This window comes from Porites lutea, chromosome 4 (assembly GCF_958299795.1).
Source record: "Porites lutea chromosome 4, jaPorLute2.1, whole genome shotgun sequence".
Taxonomy (NCBI): domain Eukaryota; kingdom Metazoa; phylum Cnidaria; class Anthozoa; order Scleractinia; family Poritidae; genus Porites; species Porites lutea.
Genome location: NC_133204.1, coordinates 28,081,171 through 28,098,365, shown reverse-complemented (window position 1 = coordinate 28,098,365; position 17,195 = coordinate 28,081,171). Strand labels below are relative to the sequence as shown.

At 38.8% G+C, this 17,195-nt stretch overlaps 2 protein-coding genes across 2 annotated transcripts; one reads left to right on the top strand and one right to left on the bottom strand.

Annotated features, from left to right (window-relative positions):
- Positions 1-241: 241 nt before the first annotated feature.
- LOC140934493 (neurogenic differentiation factor 4-like) lies at positions 242-829 on the top strand. The gene has a single exon (XM_073384108.1). It carries the CDS (start codon positions 242-244, stop codon positions 827-829), a length of 588 nt encoding a protein of 195 aa, XP_073240209.1.
- A 4,855-nt stretch (positions 830-5,684) lies between these two features.
- Positions 5,685-16,797, bottom strand: LOC140933188 (RCC1 domain-containing protein 1-like). Its single transcript, XM_073382700.1, has 7 exons — positions 16,490-16,797; positions 14,281-14,535; positions 13,677-13,863; positions 10,876-10,997; positions 8,818-9,021; positions 7,948-7,977; positions 5,685-5,919 (listed from the first exon to the last, which is right to left on the bottom strand). Exons 1-7 carry the CDS (start codon positions 16,734-16,736, stop codon positions 5,780-5,782), a joined length of 1,185 nt encoding a protein of 394 aa, XP_073238801.1. The 5' UTR covers positions 16,737-16,797; the 3' UTR covers positions 5,685-5,779.
- Between the last annotated feature and the right edge of the window lie 398 nt (positions 16,798-17,195).

Here is a 17,195-nt window from a genome sequence, read left to right as displayed (position 1 = left end):
CTTAAACATACGATACCAATGATTTCCCTTAACTGTTTGCTTGAAAAATTTATGACCTTCTTAGGCAAGTTAACTTAGTCAATAGAATTTTAGCTGTGCTATGACCTCGGAAACTTTTACATCCAAGAAAAGTTTGTTTAACTGCAGTGACTATTAATGAGAAGAGACCGTTTTCAATTTCTAAGAGTAGAACTGAAACACCTCAAAATTAACCACTTTTCCATCGTTTTCTTGTGTAGTGATGGAAGCTTTTATAGACGACCGAGCAAAGAATCGGCGCAAACGACAGATGTCAAAAGAAAAGCGCCTCCTTGCGAATCGCCATGAGAGAGAAAGGGTCCGAAAAATGAACGACGCCTACGAAGAATTACGAAGCACGATTCCAAACTACGAAGAAACCCGCGTTAAAACGAAATTAGAGCTGTTGCGGATAGCCATAAACTACATCCAAACTCTAAAAGAGCACCTTCAAAACATCATCAAAAGCGGCTACAACTCTTCGATGAATCAACTGATGTGCCAGCCGAGCCTTGGAATAGAATATCATGATAACGGAACCTCTAAACCGGGGCATCGGATTTCAGAGTATCCCTATCCACCTTTGTTTCCAGTCCCCCATCTTTCACCTTCCCAACTCAACCTTGGTCACATCGGTAGTCACCAATCAAGCCCTAGCAGACCCCCGTTTTCTAGATCGATGATGAGCCCCATGGCAGAAAGTCCTGAAAACTCAACGCATGATTTCTGCAGCCTATTTGCCGGTAGTCTCAACGATTCGCATTTTGATGAGGGTTTTCTTTACCATCTACAGGTAGTTACAACTATTTAGTGAGATAAAGACCAATTTAACAAATGCTATACGTTTAGTCTGTTGCTGCTGGCGTGAAAGATTTTGAGCCAATGATATTCCACTAACGCATGGAAGCTGGGAAGGGTCTATCTCTCCCTGTTTTGCTTTTGTGACATGTGATGGAAGAAAGAACTTGACACTTTTATATACTACTGATATGAAAAATAGAGACGTCAGGGAGTGATAAGTGGAGTGGCGTGCGTGATAAGTAATTTGACTGTATGATAATAATAACAGTAATCAGTAGCGGGACCAGACCTTTAGATAAAGGGGAGGGGGGGAGGGCGGTCATCTAGACCCTGAGATAAGGGGGGCCCCGGTCTCAGTTTAGTCTAAAAATAGGGGGGGCTCCCCTGGACCCGTCACTGGTAAAACTACTACTACAAGTGATACTAATAATAATAATGATAATAATAATAATAATAATAATAATAATAATAATAATAATAATAATAATAATAATAATGATGATGATGATAATAATCATAATAATAATCATAATCATAATAATAATTATTAGAGTATTAGAGTTTGATATAATTGTAAATAGGCTTTTAGTAGAGATAACCACATTATGATGGCCTCTTTTAGGTATGAGATAATGAGAGTATAAAAAACTGAATAATTTTCTAAATAGGCTTCTAGTAGAGATAATTATATCATCATGTCTTTGCGTAGGTTTTACAGAGTATAAGAATTTTATAATATTCTAAATTGCCTTTTTAAGTAGAAAGATTCATATCATTATGTATATTAGGATCGTATTAGGTTTCGTACCGACCTTTTTTTACTTCCAAGCATAGCTTCTCAAGTGGTGTAGGTTACAGCATCTGTCCATATTTAACCAAAAGTGTATGAATGCGTGTGATAAATGTTTTTTTCTCAGACGACTTAAAAACACTAGAGGTGCAATAAGAAAACTGCTTGTGATTATAAACTGTCGTTTGTAAACACATTTTTCCAGGGAACACTGATATATTCATGCCGGTACATTAAAACATTTTCTTATCGACCTTTGTCCTCACTTTGGTTTTACATTTAAGACAGTGTTTTAAGTTGTCCCGTTAAAAAAAGATTTATTTTGTTTTTCTCCAAACAGAATGCATCATCCACTCTGTACCACGCAGATAACTGAAGCTGAGCAGAGATCCTCCCTTGGAAAAGCTAGTTTTTATAATAAACAAGTAAGAAAAAAAAAAAAAAACTTTCTCTTGTAACCACGTAATGTAGTTTAAAATAGAAACAGTGTGAATTTCCAAGCCTAATATATATTTCAACTTTTATTTTTTTCGTAAACGTACTTCAATAAAATAGTTCGAAGTTAGTTCTTGGACAGTGATTCTTGTTTTATTTCAGTTTCCCTGGCTTAGATTATATCGATATTATTTAATAAAATTAATTGACTGAATTTTCAACTTCAGAAAATAACATTCCCGCTTTTCTCATACCTACAAAAGATTTGGACATTAAACTTCTTTCGATTTGGCAGTTTTGAATAACCGCCTGCACACACGTAAAGGGGGAGAGGGAGGGGTTTGAGGGGCTACAAACCGTCCGCCTCCCGTACTTCAATCCCCTGCTCCTGCCGCTTTTTTCATGTTGCCTAATTTCCTTCTATTTCTCCCGATTCCCGCCCTTTACGAACGCCCACCTGCCAATCTTTCCTCTCCTATCTTTCGCATCCCTTTCTTCTGCCTATAGGCTCTTTGCGTGACTTGATCACGTGATCAACTTTTGGTAAACACGAAAAATGTTCACTTTGAAAAACTTTGTTAGCTTAAGCTGAAAAATCGTATTAAAATTAGGTAACCTGAGAATTTTCAGCCGTATGTCTTAAAAGCAACGATTGCAACGGCCGCCGAAAGTTGGAAGTACTTGTATGAGAAAAACAACTTTTGCCATCCAGTCACGCTTTCATGGTTTTCCATACAAATCCTTGTAATTTCGAAATTTTCAAAACTTTCATGAAATATTTCCTAAAAGCATTACAGGGCTCGAATCTCCTTTTAATTCATAACAGGCAATTTGAGCCCTTAAACGCGTAAGAGAAAGATTTAACGACAGTTTAAATATTTTAGAATTTACAAGGATCTGTATAGAAAACCATGCAAGCGTGACTGGGTGGCAAAGAGGAAAAGTTTATAAATTATGCACGAACTGAAGACTGAACTTAATGCAGACAAATTTGCTTCTTCTTGGCTGTTTCCGAAAAGTTTTTATCACTCTTTCGTTTTGCAATTGACCCTTCTACACTCTACAAACCGCTGAACGCAAGTAGACTTGCGCGATTTCAATAAAATGTAAAAATGAACGTGAATCAGCCTAACAGTTTTTCAAAGTTCATATTTGTTGTTTGTAACGTTCGATACAATGCTTGGGAAGAATATTTGTGGCGCAAGAGGCTGCGATTTCGTCGTTTACAAGTTATTTCTTCGCTAACGTTAAGTTTGATAGCGCATAAGGAAACGTAATAGAACATTTTATAGTTATGAGCTCAGTACCCAAGCCCCTGAGTGAACGTATGACTGAGGTTGACTTTGTTTTGATAAAAAACCTCTTTCCTTTTCTTACGAAAATCATGCTAAAAAATACTAGTTAGCATAAGAATAACATAAATTAATATAAAAGAGTGTTTTCACTCACGTGGCTAGCATATATGCAAATTTATTGTAACATAAGAAAGCGTTTGCATAGGAAAAGAGTTCAGCTCCCAGGGGACTGGTTTAGGACATCAACATGGCCAGCGTTTCATTGGTTTGGGACACCAATATGGCCGCCGTGACGTCATGTGAAAACACTCTATAAAGCAGGAAGGGTTGTATCAAAACAATGTCAGCTCCAGCCTCGTTTGCACCAGTAACTGTAAAATGTACCTCAGTCAAATCTCCCGTAAGCGACGACCCAAAATGTAAAGACTGAGTGGTCGCTTACGGGAGGTGGTCGTTTACAAGAATTGAACTACAGGGGCCTCTTCCGAGAAGAGGTCCAGGCACATCTACTTTATGGAAGATAATTTATTGCATGTAATGTCCAAGTTAGGATATGTGTAGTTCCACGTTGTCACTAAAGTTCTTCGGCATCTTTAAACAATAGCCACAGAAATCACACGAACAGGAAATTCTACCTAAAAATTTTCAAATCGATCGATCGTTCTCTGCGTCGTACGGGACGCATTTCACGAATTAATTTGCGTCCTTGGGGATCATTATGCATCTGGGACGCAGGACGCAGAGGTAACAAAATCACTGGAAAAATTTTAGTGTTTTGGACTGGCGGTGGATTATGGGAGGTGGTCGCTTACGCGAGGTGGTCGCTTATAGAGGTTCAACTGTATTGGCAATCTTAACAAAATGAACCAGACAGATGTGACACAGCCCCTTTAAGGCAACAGTCCAGAGTTTTTGGAAACTGAAAAGTTTGAATACTCATCATTAGTTTGTTTCTAAAAGCGGCGCTTAAACCGAGATAGCACTAAAATAACGGGAAGGTTGATAAGAGGACAACAAAAACAATAGGCGGCATCATCGAAGCTGTCTGCCCCCTTCCCGATCCGAATTAATAACAATAACAGCAATAATAATCAGCACTAGCGATGTTAAAAACGGTGAAATTAATAACACTCCCGGAGGGTACTCCTGAGATTTCTTGGTGGGGGATGTGTCGCACGGTTTTCCGACCCTATTTCGGGCAAAAAAAAAGAGTCATTTTCCACATACGTTCTCAAACCTAGCCTCTAATTCAGACCTGACATAATTACTTAGATTAGAACGCCAAGAAAATATTTCTAAAACTCCATATTTCTCTCTCTTGAAACGACAAATACGTTCATACACTCCCACTGTTACCTCGAAAACCGTATCCCGTTTCAGACAAAAATGGGGTAAGTCTATGGCATTTTCAGACCAAAACGGTGCAAAAAACACATAACCTTTGAGGCGAAACAAACGTACATGGCTTACATGAAGGGGTTCCCTCCCGGGGTAAGCACTACAGTTTGCTAGTGGGTGCGGCCCAATTCTGTAATTTTAGGCGGCCCTTTTACAAAAAAGGGGGTCCAAGAAAGGGGGCACCAAATCCAAAAAAATCTGAGTGCTTTTTGAGACTTTTTACACTCTACATGGCTCGCTAGACGCTTTGCCGCCACTTTGGAACATTCTGGGCAACCGAAAAAGCCTGGGCTCGAATTACTGCAAAATCCACGAAGTTTGTCTGGTGAAATAATGACTCAAACGAAGGAGAGAAAGGCAATTGAGACATTAAAATGCTATAAACGTTCAAAGTAAGTTATTGAGCGGCCGTCAAATCAGTGTTGTTGTCGGTGATGTTTTCGAATACTTTATTAAAAAAAAAAATAGTACTTATCCTTGGGTCTGTTTTGTTTGCGCCCCATTTAACGCGGTAACGTAAATTTTATGCGGCAATTTTTTTCCAAATTGCGGGAATCCCGCAAGGTCGCGATCTAGAATTAACCCTGGCCAGCTCCTACATATATGTAGCTCAGAAACAAGCCCGCTTTGTCTCGTTAGCTACTTTCAAGGCAACTGATACAGAAAACAACAGAAAGCCTGCAACTTGAATGTAAACCCTGCCTCGTGGCCTGGTACATTTAATTCTGGGCCCGGTTGTTCGAAGGCCGATTAGCGTTTAACCCGGGGTTAAATTTAACCCGGGTTTCTTTTTCTTGTGTCCAAAAGCATTTTCTCGGATAATTTTCTCTGTTATTTTTAAAGCTTCCAATCATCAACTTGTAGACCAAAAGAATTAAGACTTAACTGCTTTTCACGCTTTCAAATCTGAATCTAAATCTCGCACTGACCCTTGGTTATCTTAACCCAGCTTTGAACAACTCGGCCCTGGCTGGCATTTACAACATGTCCCTCAAAAAACTCTCACGTCGCTAAAGTGCTCAGCAAAATGTACAGCTGCAGATCATTTTGCAGTTATCACAAACGTCGACCAATCACCACAACACAGTGTCTTTGCTTTGTGTTTTAATGAGGAGAAGAAATGGACTTGATATGGCGTATATTTGCTCACTGTGTCTCCGTGTCCAAGTTGGCCATAATGCCCTGGAACATAAATGTACCATTCATGTACTCTTTTTTAATTTATCTGGCAACAGCAGAAGCAGTAAGGGGGCGCGATGGGGGCGTGGTTTGGGCGAGCACTCTCCGTTTAAGGAAGGTATAACCAGAAGAAAGTTTAAAAAAGAGCCGGACAAGTCGTGCAGGCCTACCGAACCCCCTTCCCACTAACATTTACTTTATCTTGTTGATGACCGTCAGTTAACTCGTAATTAAAACAAGCTGGGCTGACAAGTCGCGGCAAAAGCCCCGCGCTGTTGTACAGTACTTTTGTCGTACCCTGGAATACGGCAACCCATCCTGATCGCTTGTCTAACGAGTCGTTTCGCTAATGTTCAGTTTGCTTTCCCGCTAGGTCGTTTATCACCAAAGTGTTATGTCGTGACTTCATGCACGACACGCTTAGTGGCGGGAATAATATGCATATTAGGTATTGTCATGTAACGTGTGAGTTAACGCTAGAACGAACGCAGTAACAAACGGACGTTAGTGGTAGCTTTAGGAATTGTAAAGCATATAAGATGTAAACCCGACATTAAACAAAGTCAGAAACTCATAAGGGGTTGAAACGTGTAACTCTCATATGTTTGCTTTGTCCGATGCTCGTGATTATTCATTTTCGAAAGTACCATATTTGGAACAAGAAGAAGAGATAACTGACCAATCAAACTTCGTAAACAACGTGACGTAATTTTCCTTCAGGTTCCCGCGCCCGCTTAAAAAAATGGCCGACAAACGGGGGAAAAACTCCCGAAAGCCGAGAAAGCTTTCAAAGGTTGACACCAGGAATATTACCGAAACACTGAGCAGGATATTATTGCCTTACCACCCGGGCCAAACGTAACATTATGAAACCCACTGACGGCCTCGCAACTTCTGGAAGTTGTCACTTCAAAAAACGATGCCTCGTTGACCCTCTGCATAGTAAACTTATACTGCAAATAGGCTGTTAAAATTCTTATGTTAAAAGTCTAGAATAAACAGTGAAAAATATTTTCGAATAAAATTCATTAGCTGCGTATCGAAAAGTGTCCAAAACCTGAACCTGACATCTTCGCAAAAAGTGATGCTTGTAATGAATGTGAGAAGTATTTTAAAAGCTTAAATTAAACTTAGATGTTGTAGTCACGATCGTGTTTTGAGCTAATTTTCTGAATGAATAAACTCGAGACAATAGACAGAGAAGCCGTTTCTTGAAATTTTTATTCAAAGTCCAAAAAGTTAATCCTTTAAAGCAATTCGGAAAATACTATCTGGATCGTGGATCCCTTCACGCAAGTGACATTGGCTAAGCACATGGCAAAATTCAACACAAAATCCATCTCAAATCAGGGCACATTTTGTAATTTTTCTTTAGCGCCGAAGAGAAAAATTTATAAAACGTCTATGAAACATTTTAAAAAACATAAATTCCTTTTCAAAAACGCAATTGTTTTGGCCATAGAGTGCAAAATGTACCTGAAAATTCAGCAAAGACTTCCCTGAATTGGTTGGATTTCAGACCATGAGCTCCGCCGTGAAGAAAACAAGGTTGAATTCCTCGAAGGACGATTTCTTGATGAAAAGCTTCCCTTTCTCCACAAAAAGAAAGCTGAGCATTCTTTTGAACTTTCTCTTTCCATTTTTAGTCTTTCAACGGTGTATTTTTAACCTTGAAATGCAGAACTCTTGTCTTAAAATATCTGCATGGTGATCGCGCAGCAGCCATTTTGTTGAAAATGGATATCCGTCACTAAGATTTCCAAATATGGTCAAAATGAATATTCACGAGCATTGAACGCGAGTTACACGTTTCAACCCCTTATGGGTTTCTGACAAAGTACAGTTGACCTTTTGCCAGCGGAATCTCAATCAGCGGACTGGGGCCCTCTTTTTAATGTCTGTAAAAGCTACTCAAAAACATATCAAGACTAAATTTCACTTCAAATACATCCTTATCATAGGAGATTCTTTTTGCATCCCTTTTATCTGAGAGCGGAAGGGAAGTAAAAAATAAAACTGATGAAATCTTACCCCATCCCCAGGTCCATACACTTCCATCACCTGAAAAAGAAAAGGAAGTTGGTAAAAACGTTGTAGCATCATACTGTACGGTGCATACAGTCGACTCACGATAACTCAAACCCTCGCTAACTCGAACCTCGCGCTAACTCGAACCAAAATCGATTTCCCCTGGATTTCCGTCATACATTCACTGTAATTTTACCCCCGGTAACTCGAAACCTCGATAACTCGAACCAATCTTCGTTTCCCCTCAGGTCATTTTCCATATAATTTTACCCTCGATAACTCGAACCATGTTTTGAGCCCTTAAAAAGTCGGGAAAAAAGCCGTCTTCTGGCGTCCGAAACATTGAATTTTGGATTTCCCATTGACGTGTTGTAGGAGTATAGTTTACTAGTGGAGGCTGATGTTGATTGTCAGAGGCTACGGTGAAGCAGCTTAATTATTTTCTTCTCAAAACAGTAAAACGCATGCTCTATTTAGGCTATGTCTTGTTACGTTACGTTCTGATTTATAATCTAGAAGTATCTTTTAAAATTCACTTGACATTTCTACAACCAAATGTGATAAAAATGTTCAATGTGCAGTAAAAACTGTTTTTTACGTTACTCTCGGCTATTTTCTTCAAACTCCCGATAACTCGAACTTTTTTCGATTTCCCTTGAAGGTTCGAGTTATCGGGAGTCGACTGTACATTTTACACGAATTAGCCTACTGCATGTAGCAGATGCTTAACAGGGATATGGGCTCAAGAAAAAATGGACGTGCAAGGTAAACGTCCCTTCGCAGGTCCCCTTTTTTTGAGCCCATGATTATTCCTTTCAAACACACGCACACACAAAAAAACTAAGAAATGGAAATGATATTTGCTTGATGTACCAGCTATTGCAGCAGTGTGTCTTGATCCACAGCTAACTGTCATAACATCTAAATCACCAGGAAGGTCCATAGGGACAGGGAAGGTCTGACATGGAACTTTTCCACTGGTTGCTGTCTGCCTGTCATCATCAGTGTCATCATGATTGACAGACAAACCCAGCTGTCCTGTCTCGTTCCATCCCCACATGTAAAGATCACCACATTCTATTAAATAGTAGATCAATAAACAAAACACAATGTGAATGAAGCATGTGTTGAGCCTTTACAGTGTATGTGACAATTTTTTTTTAATATGCTAGATAGAATCTTAACACGGTGTACTGATAAGGAAATATTTTCTGACCAACCAAAAACGCGAAATTTCACTTCCAGTGGGGTACAAACGATACAATCTCTCTCCATATCACATTTTGGGAATGACTGCAACGTCATTTCAGGACATTCTGTTTCACGGCAAGCAGATTTCCCAAGCAGTGTGTGGAGATTTTTATCGTTGTCCCTGACCTCTTTCAGTTAAAAACAGCACAAATCAAAGGAAAGTAGCTAAAGCTTGAATGTAAACATCTGTAGATAAAACAAGAATAATGAGTTCTGAAAGTGATACGAGACATTCAGACATGGAATCGATCCGACCTCACACACACAGTCATTACTGTATTTGCCAGACAGATCTGGATGAAGATGAAGATCAAATTTACTATTCAGATATTTATTTTTTATGTCTTTGATTTGTCTTATTTTATCATTTCTTAGTGCCTTTAATAGTAAGGGGTAACAGTAAGGGGCCGACCATAAAAAACTTTGAGGGTGGGGTGGGAAAGGAGGAAAGACTGGGTGATTTAGTTTAACAGACTTTAAAGAGAACATTTTGACAGACAGTTTAAGTTTTCTCAGAAGCTAAAAATCTGCATTTAAACAGCTGCTTTGATACCATTGCTCTAGTCATAAACAAGTCATCCTCATAGAAATACATGTTTAAGGAAACTAAAAATTACAACAAAGAGAGATAACGGAGAAGGACCTAAGGAACAGGTAATGTTACAATGTAGGTAGAATACAAATATAGAATAATGGGAATTTGGAACCCAACAATAAGAATTTGTTACTCCATTCAAAATAATGTTCTCTGATGGTTGAAATCCAGTCTAAAATAACCCAAACCATGAGTGTGGGACCAGGGGCGGATCTAGCGGGTGGGCGCAGGGGGTGCGCACCCCCCCTGAGATGACCTTTCGGTGTTTTAATACAACTGGTATTCTGCCAAAAAAAAAAAAAACTATGTGGTTTATTGGTGTTGAAGTAGAGCAAGAGACGAGTGCACCCCCTCCTAAAAAAAATCCTGGATCCGCCCCTGGGGACTGCTGTATATGTACAACCATGCAAATAGAGTGGAATGGCTATGAAGTCTGTCAGACTTCTTTGTTATTGTATTTGTGGACCTGATGATGCGCAACGTTCAATAGCATCCCTATCATTTTGGTATTATCGCAGCTTGTGAACAAGCTCTCTAGGGCGTTCTGGCGGTGGGGTGGGAAAAGGAAGGAGAGCTTGCAACTACTTACTGGTCTCTGGAATTTGCCTATCTGCATCGAAAAAGTTGATGTCAAATGCTGATTGGATGACATTGGTAACGACGTCATTACCCTTGGCAAGTGGTTTTCAATGTTTGTTTACATTCGCGCTCATTTTCACTTCGCGTTCATTTTCGCTTCGCGCTGATTGGCGGAAATCTGACAGCTCAGTCGACGGGGAGCCACAGGGGAATTGGAGGTGGAATTCAAATTCCAGAGACACAGTTGCAAGTTCTCCTTCCTTTTCCTGCCCCACTGCCAGAGCGCCCTGGAGAGCTTGCTCCCACGCTAATTTTATTGACCAATTAAAATGTCGCATCAGTTCATTCAGTCACAATTTGTTGTTTGCCACCTTTCATAACCAGTCTCCTCGATCTACTAACTACGGTACGACCAGTAATCCCTGACTGAAATATTAAATAGATATAAATAACTGCGCAATTAAGGGAAGAAAATATTTGAAAAAATTAATAAAATGCACTCTTACCACTTACTGCTGCAGAATGCCAACCACCTGCAGCTATAAACTGAATCTTGATTCCCTCCAGGGCTGGAATAACTGCAGCATTTTGTTCTTCAACTATTAAACCACGTCCAAGTTGTCCTCTACTGTGTGAGAATAATGTATATTAGCAGGGCAAAAAACTTTCACTCGTCCGCTAAACTGAGACAAATAGGTTTTGGCCTCAGATGACTCAAACTCATAAAGCACTCATCCAACTGGACAAGTGAAATTTATCGTGAGTCGATAGCTTGAATAGAATAAAGTACTGAAAAGTAACTTGAATTGTCACAGCAGTGCTCGATTCAAATCTTGGGGCCAGCTGACGCCCATTGCTTTATTTTTGGTCACCAGAACAAGTATTCTTGTTGCCAAAAATTATATTAAAGAATAAATGAAATACGGGAAACTAAATGTCTTTTACTTAGCTTTAACAGAAAAAGAATGCTCAAGTCAGTAATTTAACATTATTTTGTAAGATCTTAAAACCAACAACTTCCTTTCCAGCGGTTTTCGCCAGGCTGTTTTATTAACAATGTCCATTCTTAAATTCATAACATCTCTCGAAGAACTCACATACTATGGCGGCATCTCGAATTTCTCGTAAATATATATAATTGTGAGGCATAAATCTCCTCAAACAGGTATTTAAGCTTCAGGAAATGCAGTTGAACAAACACATGTAGTTAAACAAACTTTAGGAATCACAGACTGAAAAACTTATTAGGGTTCAGAAAGAAAAAAAAAATCTGCAAACATTTGTTTTGCGTCTCATATTTGCATTGATGTTCAGAAATTGCCTAGCACATGATCAAAAGTCTCCTCCACAAAGAAGAAAACGTTGCTGATATTTACGGGCAAAGAAGTTGATTTGGTGAGAAGTCTGTCTGACAAACAGCCTCACTTCCAGGGGTGTCTTCAACAGTATGTTACTGGAAGTCAATAAAATACAGCAGAGCTTTAATTTGGGTCTTCACAACACGCTTTACGCGATGGGCTTAAAGTTGTTTACAAGAAGTTCAAGAAATATTAAAGTGCCAAGATATAGACAACAATCCTTCTCAATTATTTTTCTGTAATTTTTTATAAGAACATTGTAAATTGGCAATCGATTGTGCAATCAAGATAGACAAACCGTTTGGGCAAAACTTTTGAAAGTTAGAAAAGCCATTTGCTATCTGTTAGTTTTCTAACAAATAACGGATCATCATTAGTATACGTTTTCCCAAAGAAGGTAACATAATTATCTTGGGGGCCAGGTTGGCAACCAGGAGTGAAAAGTTGGTTGCCACTTAGGAAAATTTAAAAAACTAGTCGCATTGGTAAACCCACGGGTTGCAAATGTCGAAACCTGTTTTGGCAGCATTTTATTTTCTTTGGACGAAGAAAGAAAAGTTTTTGCCCTGATAAGAGCAAGTGGATTACTTAAGAACATCATCAGGCTGAAAATTGGCCAATAAATAAAAGCTCACCATATATTATATTTTAAAGAACCAATCCAGCCTGATAAAGTGAAACATGTTCTTACAAAATAAGAAAGAAGATGCCGGAACTTAATCAGCCTGAAGCCCAAAATCACTGATAGGTTCTAACTGTATATGCAGGTGTTTACTGCTGTTGTTTGTGACAAAGTCTGTAAAAGACCAATATTCATTATAGTAATAATTTTCAGTAGCTTCACTAGGGTAAAAATTAAAAAAAAAACACACACAAACAAACAAAAACAAAAACAGAAAACAAAAGAAACAAAACAGAGATGCACACTCGTAAAGATTAAAATTCCCACTCACCAAACACAAGTGACAGAATACCTACACTGTACTAGGCACTAAATCTCCAGAACAGTGTACTGCACAACTCCCTCACTATACCAGGGCTTCTGATATTTCGCGCGGTCGCGGACCCGCGAAATTCAGGTATTTCCGCGAAATCCCACGAAATTCCCCCAAAAACGCGAAATACCGCGAAATCCGCCAGAAATATTTCCAAATACTTGTCGGCAAAACATATTTAATACTTATCTTCGCCATAACACCTGTTTTATTCACCCCAAACGCACAAATTTATCTTGAAACTTCATCACTGCAAGGAGTAAACAACGTCCCAAAACTACCAGGCGTTCTTAGATTAATGTTGCGAAAAACTGGGCACTAACCATAATGTTAATAGCTTTAGCATTCGCTCATTTCTCGAGCAAACTGTTGTTGAAAGAGCAAATGATTATCCCTGTTAAATTTGCCAAACAAATCCAGCGAAATCGGCTGTTTTTCACTGATTGTTTCTTGGCGAAGTTTCCCCCCGAAAGTTCCCGCGAAATCGGCCGATGTTCCCGCGAAGTTTGACTTTGTTCCCGCGAAATCGGCCGATTTTTCCGCGAATTTGCCCCTGAAAATCCCGCGAAATGTTGCTTTTTTCCCGCGAAATATCAGAAGCCCTGCTATACGGTTTTGAAATGATGAATAAATTAAGGGGTAGCTGGTCTTAATTCCACAACAAATAATCTCTCCATGAAATGAAACTCATTGCATCATTGAAACAAAACTGAAAATACTTCTATACCCATTTCCACAAAATCATGCTATCACCAGAGTACAGTAGGCCAGTTTTAACAAGAGCATAAAACGTCCAAAGCATTCATTCTTTTTTTCCCCAAGCCATTAAAGAAAGGGGAACATTTTCTGGCATCCACTTTAGGCCGACTAATGACCAAAAATTTTAAATGTGTATTACTTTGTCAGATAGAGCCTGTATTGAAAAGTCAGTCAATTTCAGACCCCACCATATACCTTCCATTGCCAAGACTGTAAACTTCTCCTGATGAAGATAAAAGCAGTGCATGTTCCTTGCCACAAGCAACTGATATCATCTGTTTCATCAGGTCCATTGGTCTAAAGATCATTGAAGCTGATTTGTTTAAATCTTTGGTGGCATTCTGGTCTTGTTCATGTAGTACATAACCAGGTTGGCCATCATCTATGCAAAAGAAATGCCTAATTTGAGACAGTTTGCAGATGGATGAGGTATAATGTATAATACATGTAAAATCAAAAGGACACAGTAACCAGAACAATAATATTGCCATTCAGGGTTGAACTGATTAAAGAAAGGTGACTTGTGCATTTTCTAAAGGTGCTCCTTCAGATGTGAAAGGCATTTAAGTTAACTGATAAAAGCATTATGGAATTATTCTGTAATAAGGGATTACAATCATGCATGGCAAAATTTATAGTAATACACCACCATATATGGGTAGGCACTTGACCAGGTAACTTAAAATGAGCAAAATAACTTGTATTGATGGCAGTCTGATTTCTGTACAATATGTATGTCTCCAGGTATTTCAGAGAATGATCCTTATCCTTGATATTTTAAGCATGAAGTAAAACTTGCCTGTTAGAAGTATGCAGCTCGATTCTAAGCATCCTGCAGCCTTAAATTTTCTGTTACTGGCCTCAACTTTTCTTGGATGCAGCTGTCCATTGGTGTAGTCACTCCAAAGAACACATTCGCCATCACTCGTCAGAAATGCAAGTCGTCTCCAACTACAGCATGCATCTGTGACAAAATAATCTGGGAGGAGATTCTCTACTTCACCACCTTCTTTAACTCCAGGAATCCACCCCATGGTTTGGACTGTCCCATTTTCTTATAGATAATAGATCATAGTTTTTGAAATTAGATGGTATTCTGGCAACCATGTGGAACTAAAGATAATTATTTTGACACATCTCGTAGTATACATTGAGATTAATTCCGTTGAGTCCAGTCAAGTCACTAACAGAGTTATAGATCTCACTTAGATGCAAGCTGTGTAACTTTGAGTTAAAGAGCTTTAAATATGTATATTTTTCGCACTTAATGTATGATAAAGTGAGGAAAGGTCTCAATCAGTTTGTGCCATTTTGAGGTGTAAGATCATTTTCTGGTGACATGATTATAAACCTGTTAGTTCTATGCCGCCAAACAGCTAAAGTGGCCACGTTACAGGTCAAAGTTATAATCAGGTTTAAATGTTTTAACCAAGGTTGATTCTTAATTTCCTTTGTCTTCTAGCCCTAACTGTTCATGAAATAGAGATAGGAGACAAACAAAACTAAGAATCAACCTAGGTCCAAAAATTTTAGCCTGAATTTAATTTTGACCTGTTACAGCTATGTTCAGCTAACATTATTATGTTATCAAAAGGACTTTGAACTTGACACTACCACAGACAGGGTACATATGAGGCAAACAATTTCCAAGAACAGTCTATTTTCCTAACATTTTCTATACTTCAACCTTGTGATTGTCATAAATGATGTGTACAGTATGATAATTGACGTTTAACTAGTTTTAGGGAAGACAAATGCTAATCCCACTTGAAGTCATACACAGCAACTGTAAAATTTTTATGCAGTGACAAAGGTTCGAGAAGCTCATTTAATACACAAAGGGAACACATTATTTCCTCTATGAATAAATAGACGTGATGAGGCTCACTGATATATGATACCACCTAGTCTCCTAGACCAATAACAATCCATTGTTTTTACTGTCACTTTTTCAAATTCTTATTTGCAATGAATTTTTAGTTTTATTTCCATTTTTCTCTTGGTCCCTGAAGAAGGTTTGTTTTCAAACCGAAATATTGGGCAATTTGTTTAAATATATGTTTTTTGTTTTATTTTTTTGTTCACTTCTTCATCGCCTTGCCGTAAGGATCAGTTTGCTGTTTCATATTTTTGACCACAGTTACCCCAGGCTCACTGTGTCACATACGGGTTTCATAATATGAGTAAATACAGAGGACATATGGGGCAAAGTTTAAACTTCGCCCTATATGTTCTCCATATTTTCTCATGTTACGAAACCCGTACGTGAAACAAACAGTGAACCTGGGTTACCTGTGGTCTGACATCCTGAATTTGCATTTTATTGGACAAAACCAGGGCCCGGTTGTTCGAAGGCCGATTAACACTTAACCCGGGTTTCTTTTTCTCGTGTTCAAAAGCATTTTCTGGGATAATTTTCTCTGTTATATTTAGAGCTTTCAATCATCAACTTGCAGAAAAAAAAAATTAAAACTGAACTTCTTATTAAGCTTTCAAATCTGAATTCAAATCTCGCACTAACCCTGGGTTATCTTAACCTGGCTTTGAACAACTTGGTCCAGAGGGGGAAAAAAAAACCTACAACAACTTCTCTATTCAACCCCTGGAAGTCTAATATTTTTAGTGCCCCTTGGGCTACAGTAGCCTGCGAAGCACAAACGTATTCCTGGTCCTCACCTCTCTCCCTTCATGCGAGGGGAGCGATGACCGCAAATAGGTCTGCGCTTTGCGGGCTAGGACTATAGCAGCTTATTGAAATGAAAGAAAAATGATTCAACTATTATTTTAAAAAAAGGGTTGTGTTAAACTTGCGGCCCAGTAAGAAATCTGTTGGCTATAAATAGAGGAACTACAGTGCCCTGTGTATATAGGACACTGCTGTTTCTTTTCGGCTAAAATAGATACTAAAATAACACGCATGTGACTTTTATTATCAAAACTTGAGTGGTATATTATGAGTAGTGGAACACACTTTCCAGACAAACGACCAAATAAAACTGCGTACCTACCTTTTACAAAAACGGTGCTAGACCAGGATGCCACTATACTACTAACACGGGGGACATTCAAAGCCAAGGGATATAATAATGACGACTTAGAAATACAATAAGAAGAGTTCTGTGGAGGCTCTTGGTCACCTTCAAAAATATGCCCACCTAGTTGCTTAAAACCATTGTATCCAAATCCATATACTTCGAAGCTCCCCTCGGAGTTTATTTTGCGCTTTAATGAAGCGTTTCCTTCTGTTTCAGCCATGAAAATGTTTGACAATTCCCTCCCTGTTTTCTTTCCCGCTTTCCGCCATTTTGTTTGCGAAGCGCCCTCGCCTCATTTATGCAGGCCTGGATACAAAGCATACATATTGTTGGCGTTTGATTCGTGACATGGTTACTAGGCCAATTTAATTTTCAGAGGTGAATTTGTGTTCTTAGTTAGTAAATTTGCTTGTATCGCCAAATCAAAACTTTTGAAAACGAAAATGACTGAACTTATACATATCCAAAATCGAGAATTATCCGGCCACTTCTGACGCGACGCGAGCACGTTAGAAAAATACTAAAATTGGATCATAATTAAGTTGGAGTCACCTTAAACGTACCCAGAAGGAAGACAATTTCCAAATTTGGGTCATCACAAAAATTTTGGATAGCGCTCTTAGCCTCATATCACCTTCTTCTAATCCATTTCTTTACTGTTCCTTGCCTACGGCAGCAT

Excerpts from the sequence above, each read along its gene's own strand:
- LOC140934493 (XM_073384108.1), top strand. The coding sequence starts at position 242 with ATGGAAGCTTTTATAGACGACCGAGCAAAGAATCGGCGCAAACGACAG.
- LOC140933188 (XM_073382700.1), bottom strand. The coding sequence starts at position 16,736 with ATGGCTGAAACAGAAGGAAACGCTTCATTAAAGCGCAAAATAAACTCC. Across the intron at positions 13,864-14,280 it reads GAGCTGCATACTTCTAACAG|ATGATGGCCAACCTGGTTAT; the intron begins GCAAGTTTTACT and ends TCTTTTGCATAG. Across the intron at positions 10,998-13,676 it reads TACAGTCTTGGCAATGGAAG|TAGAGGACAACTTGGACGTG; the intron begins GTATATGGTGGG and ends ATTCTCACACAG.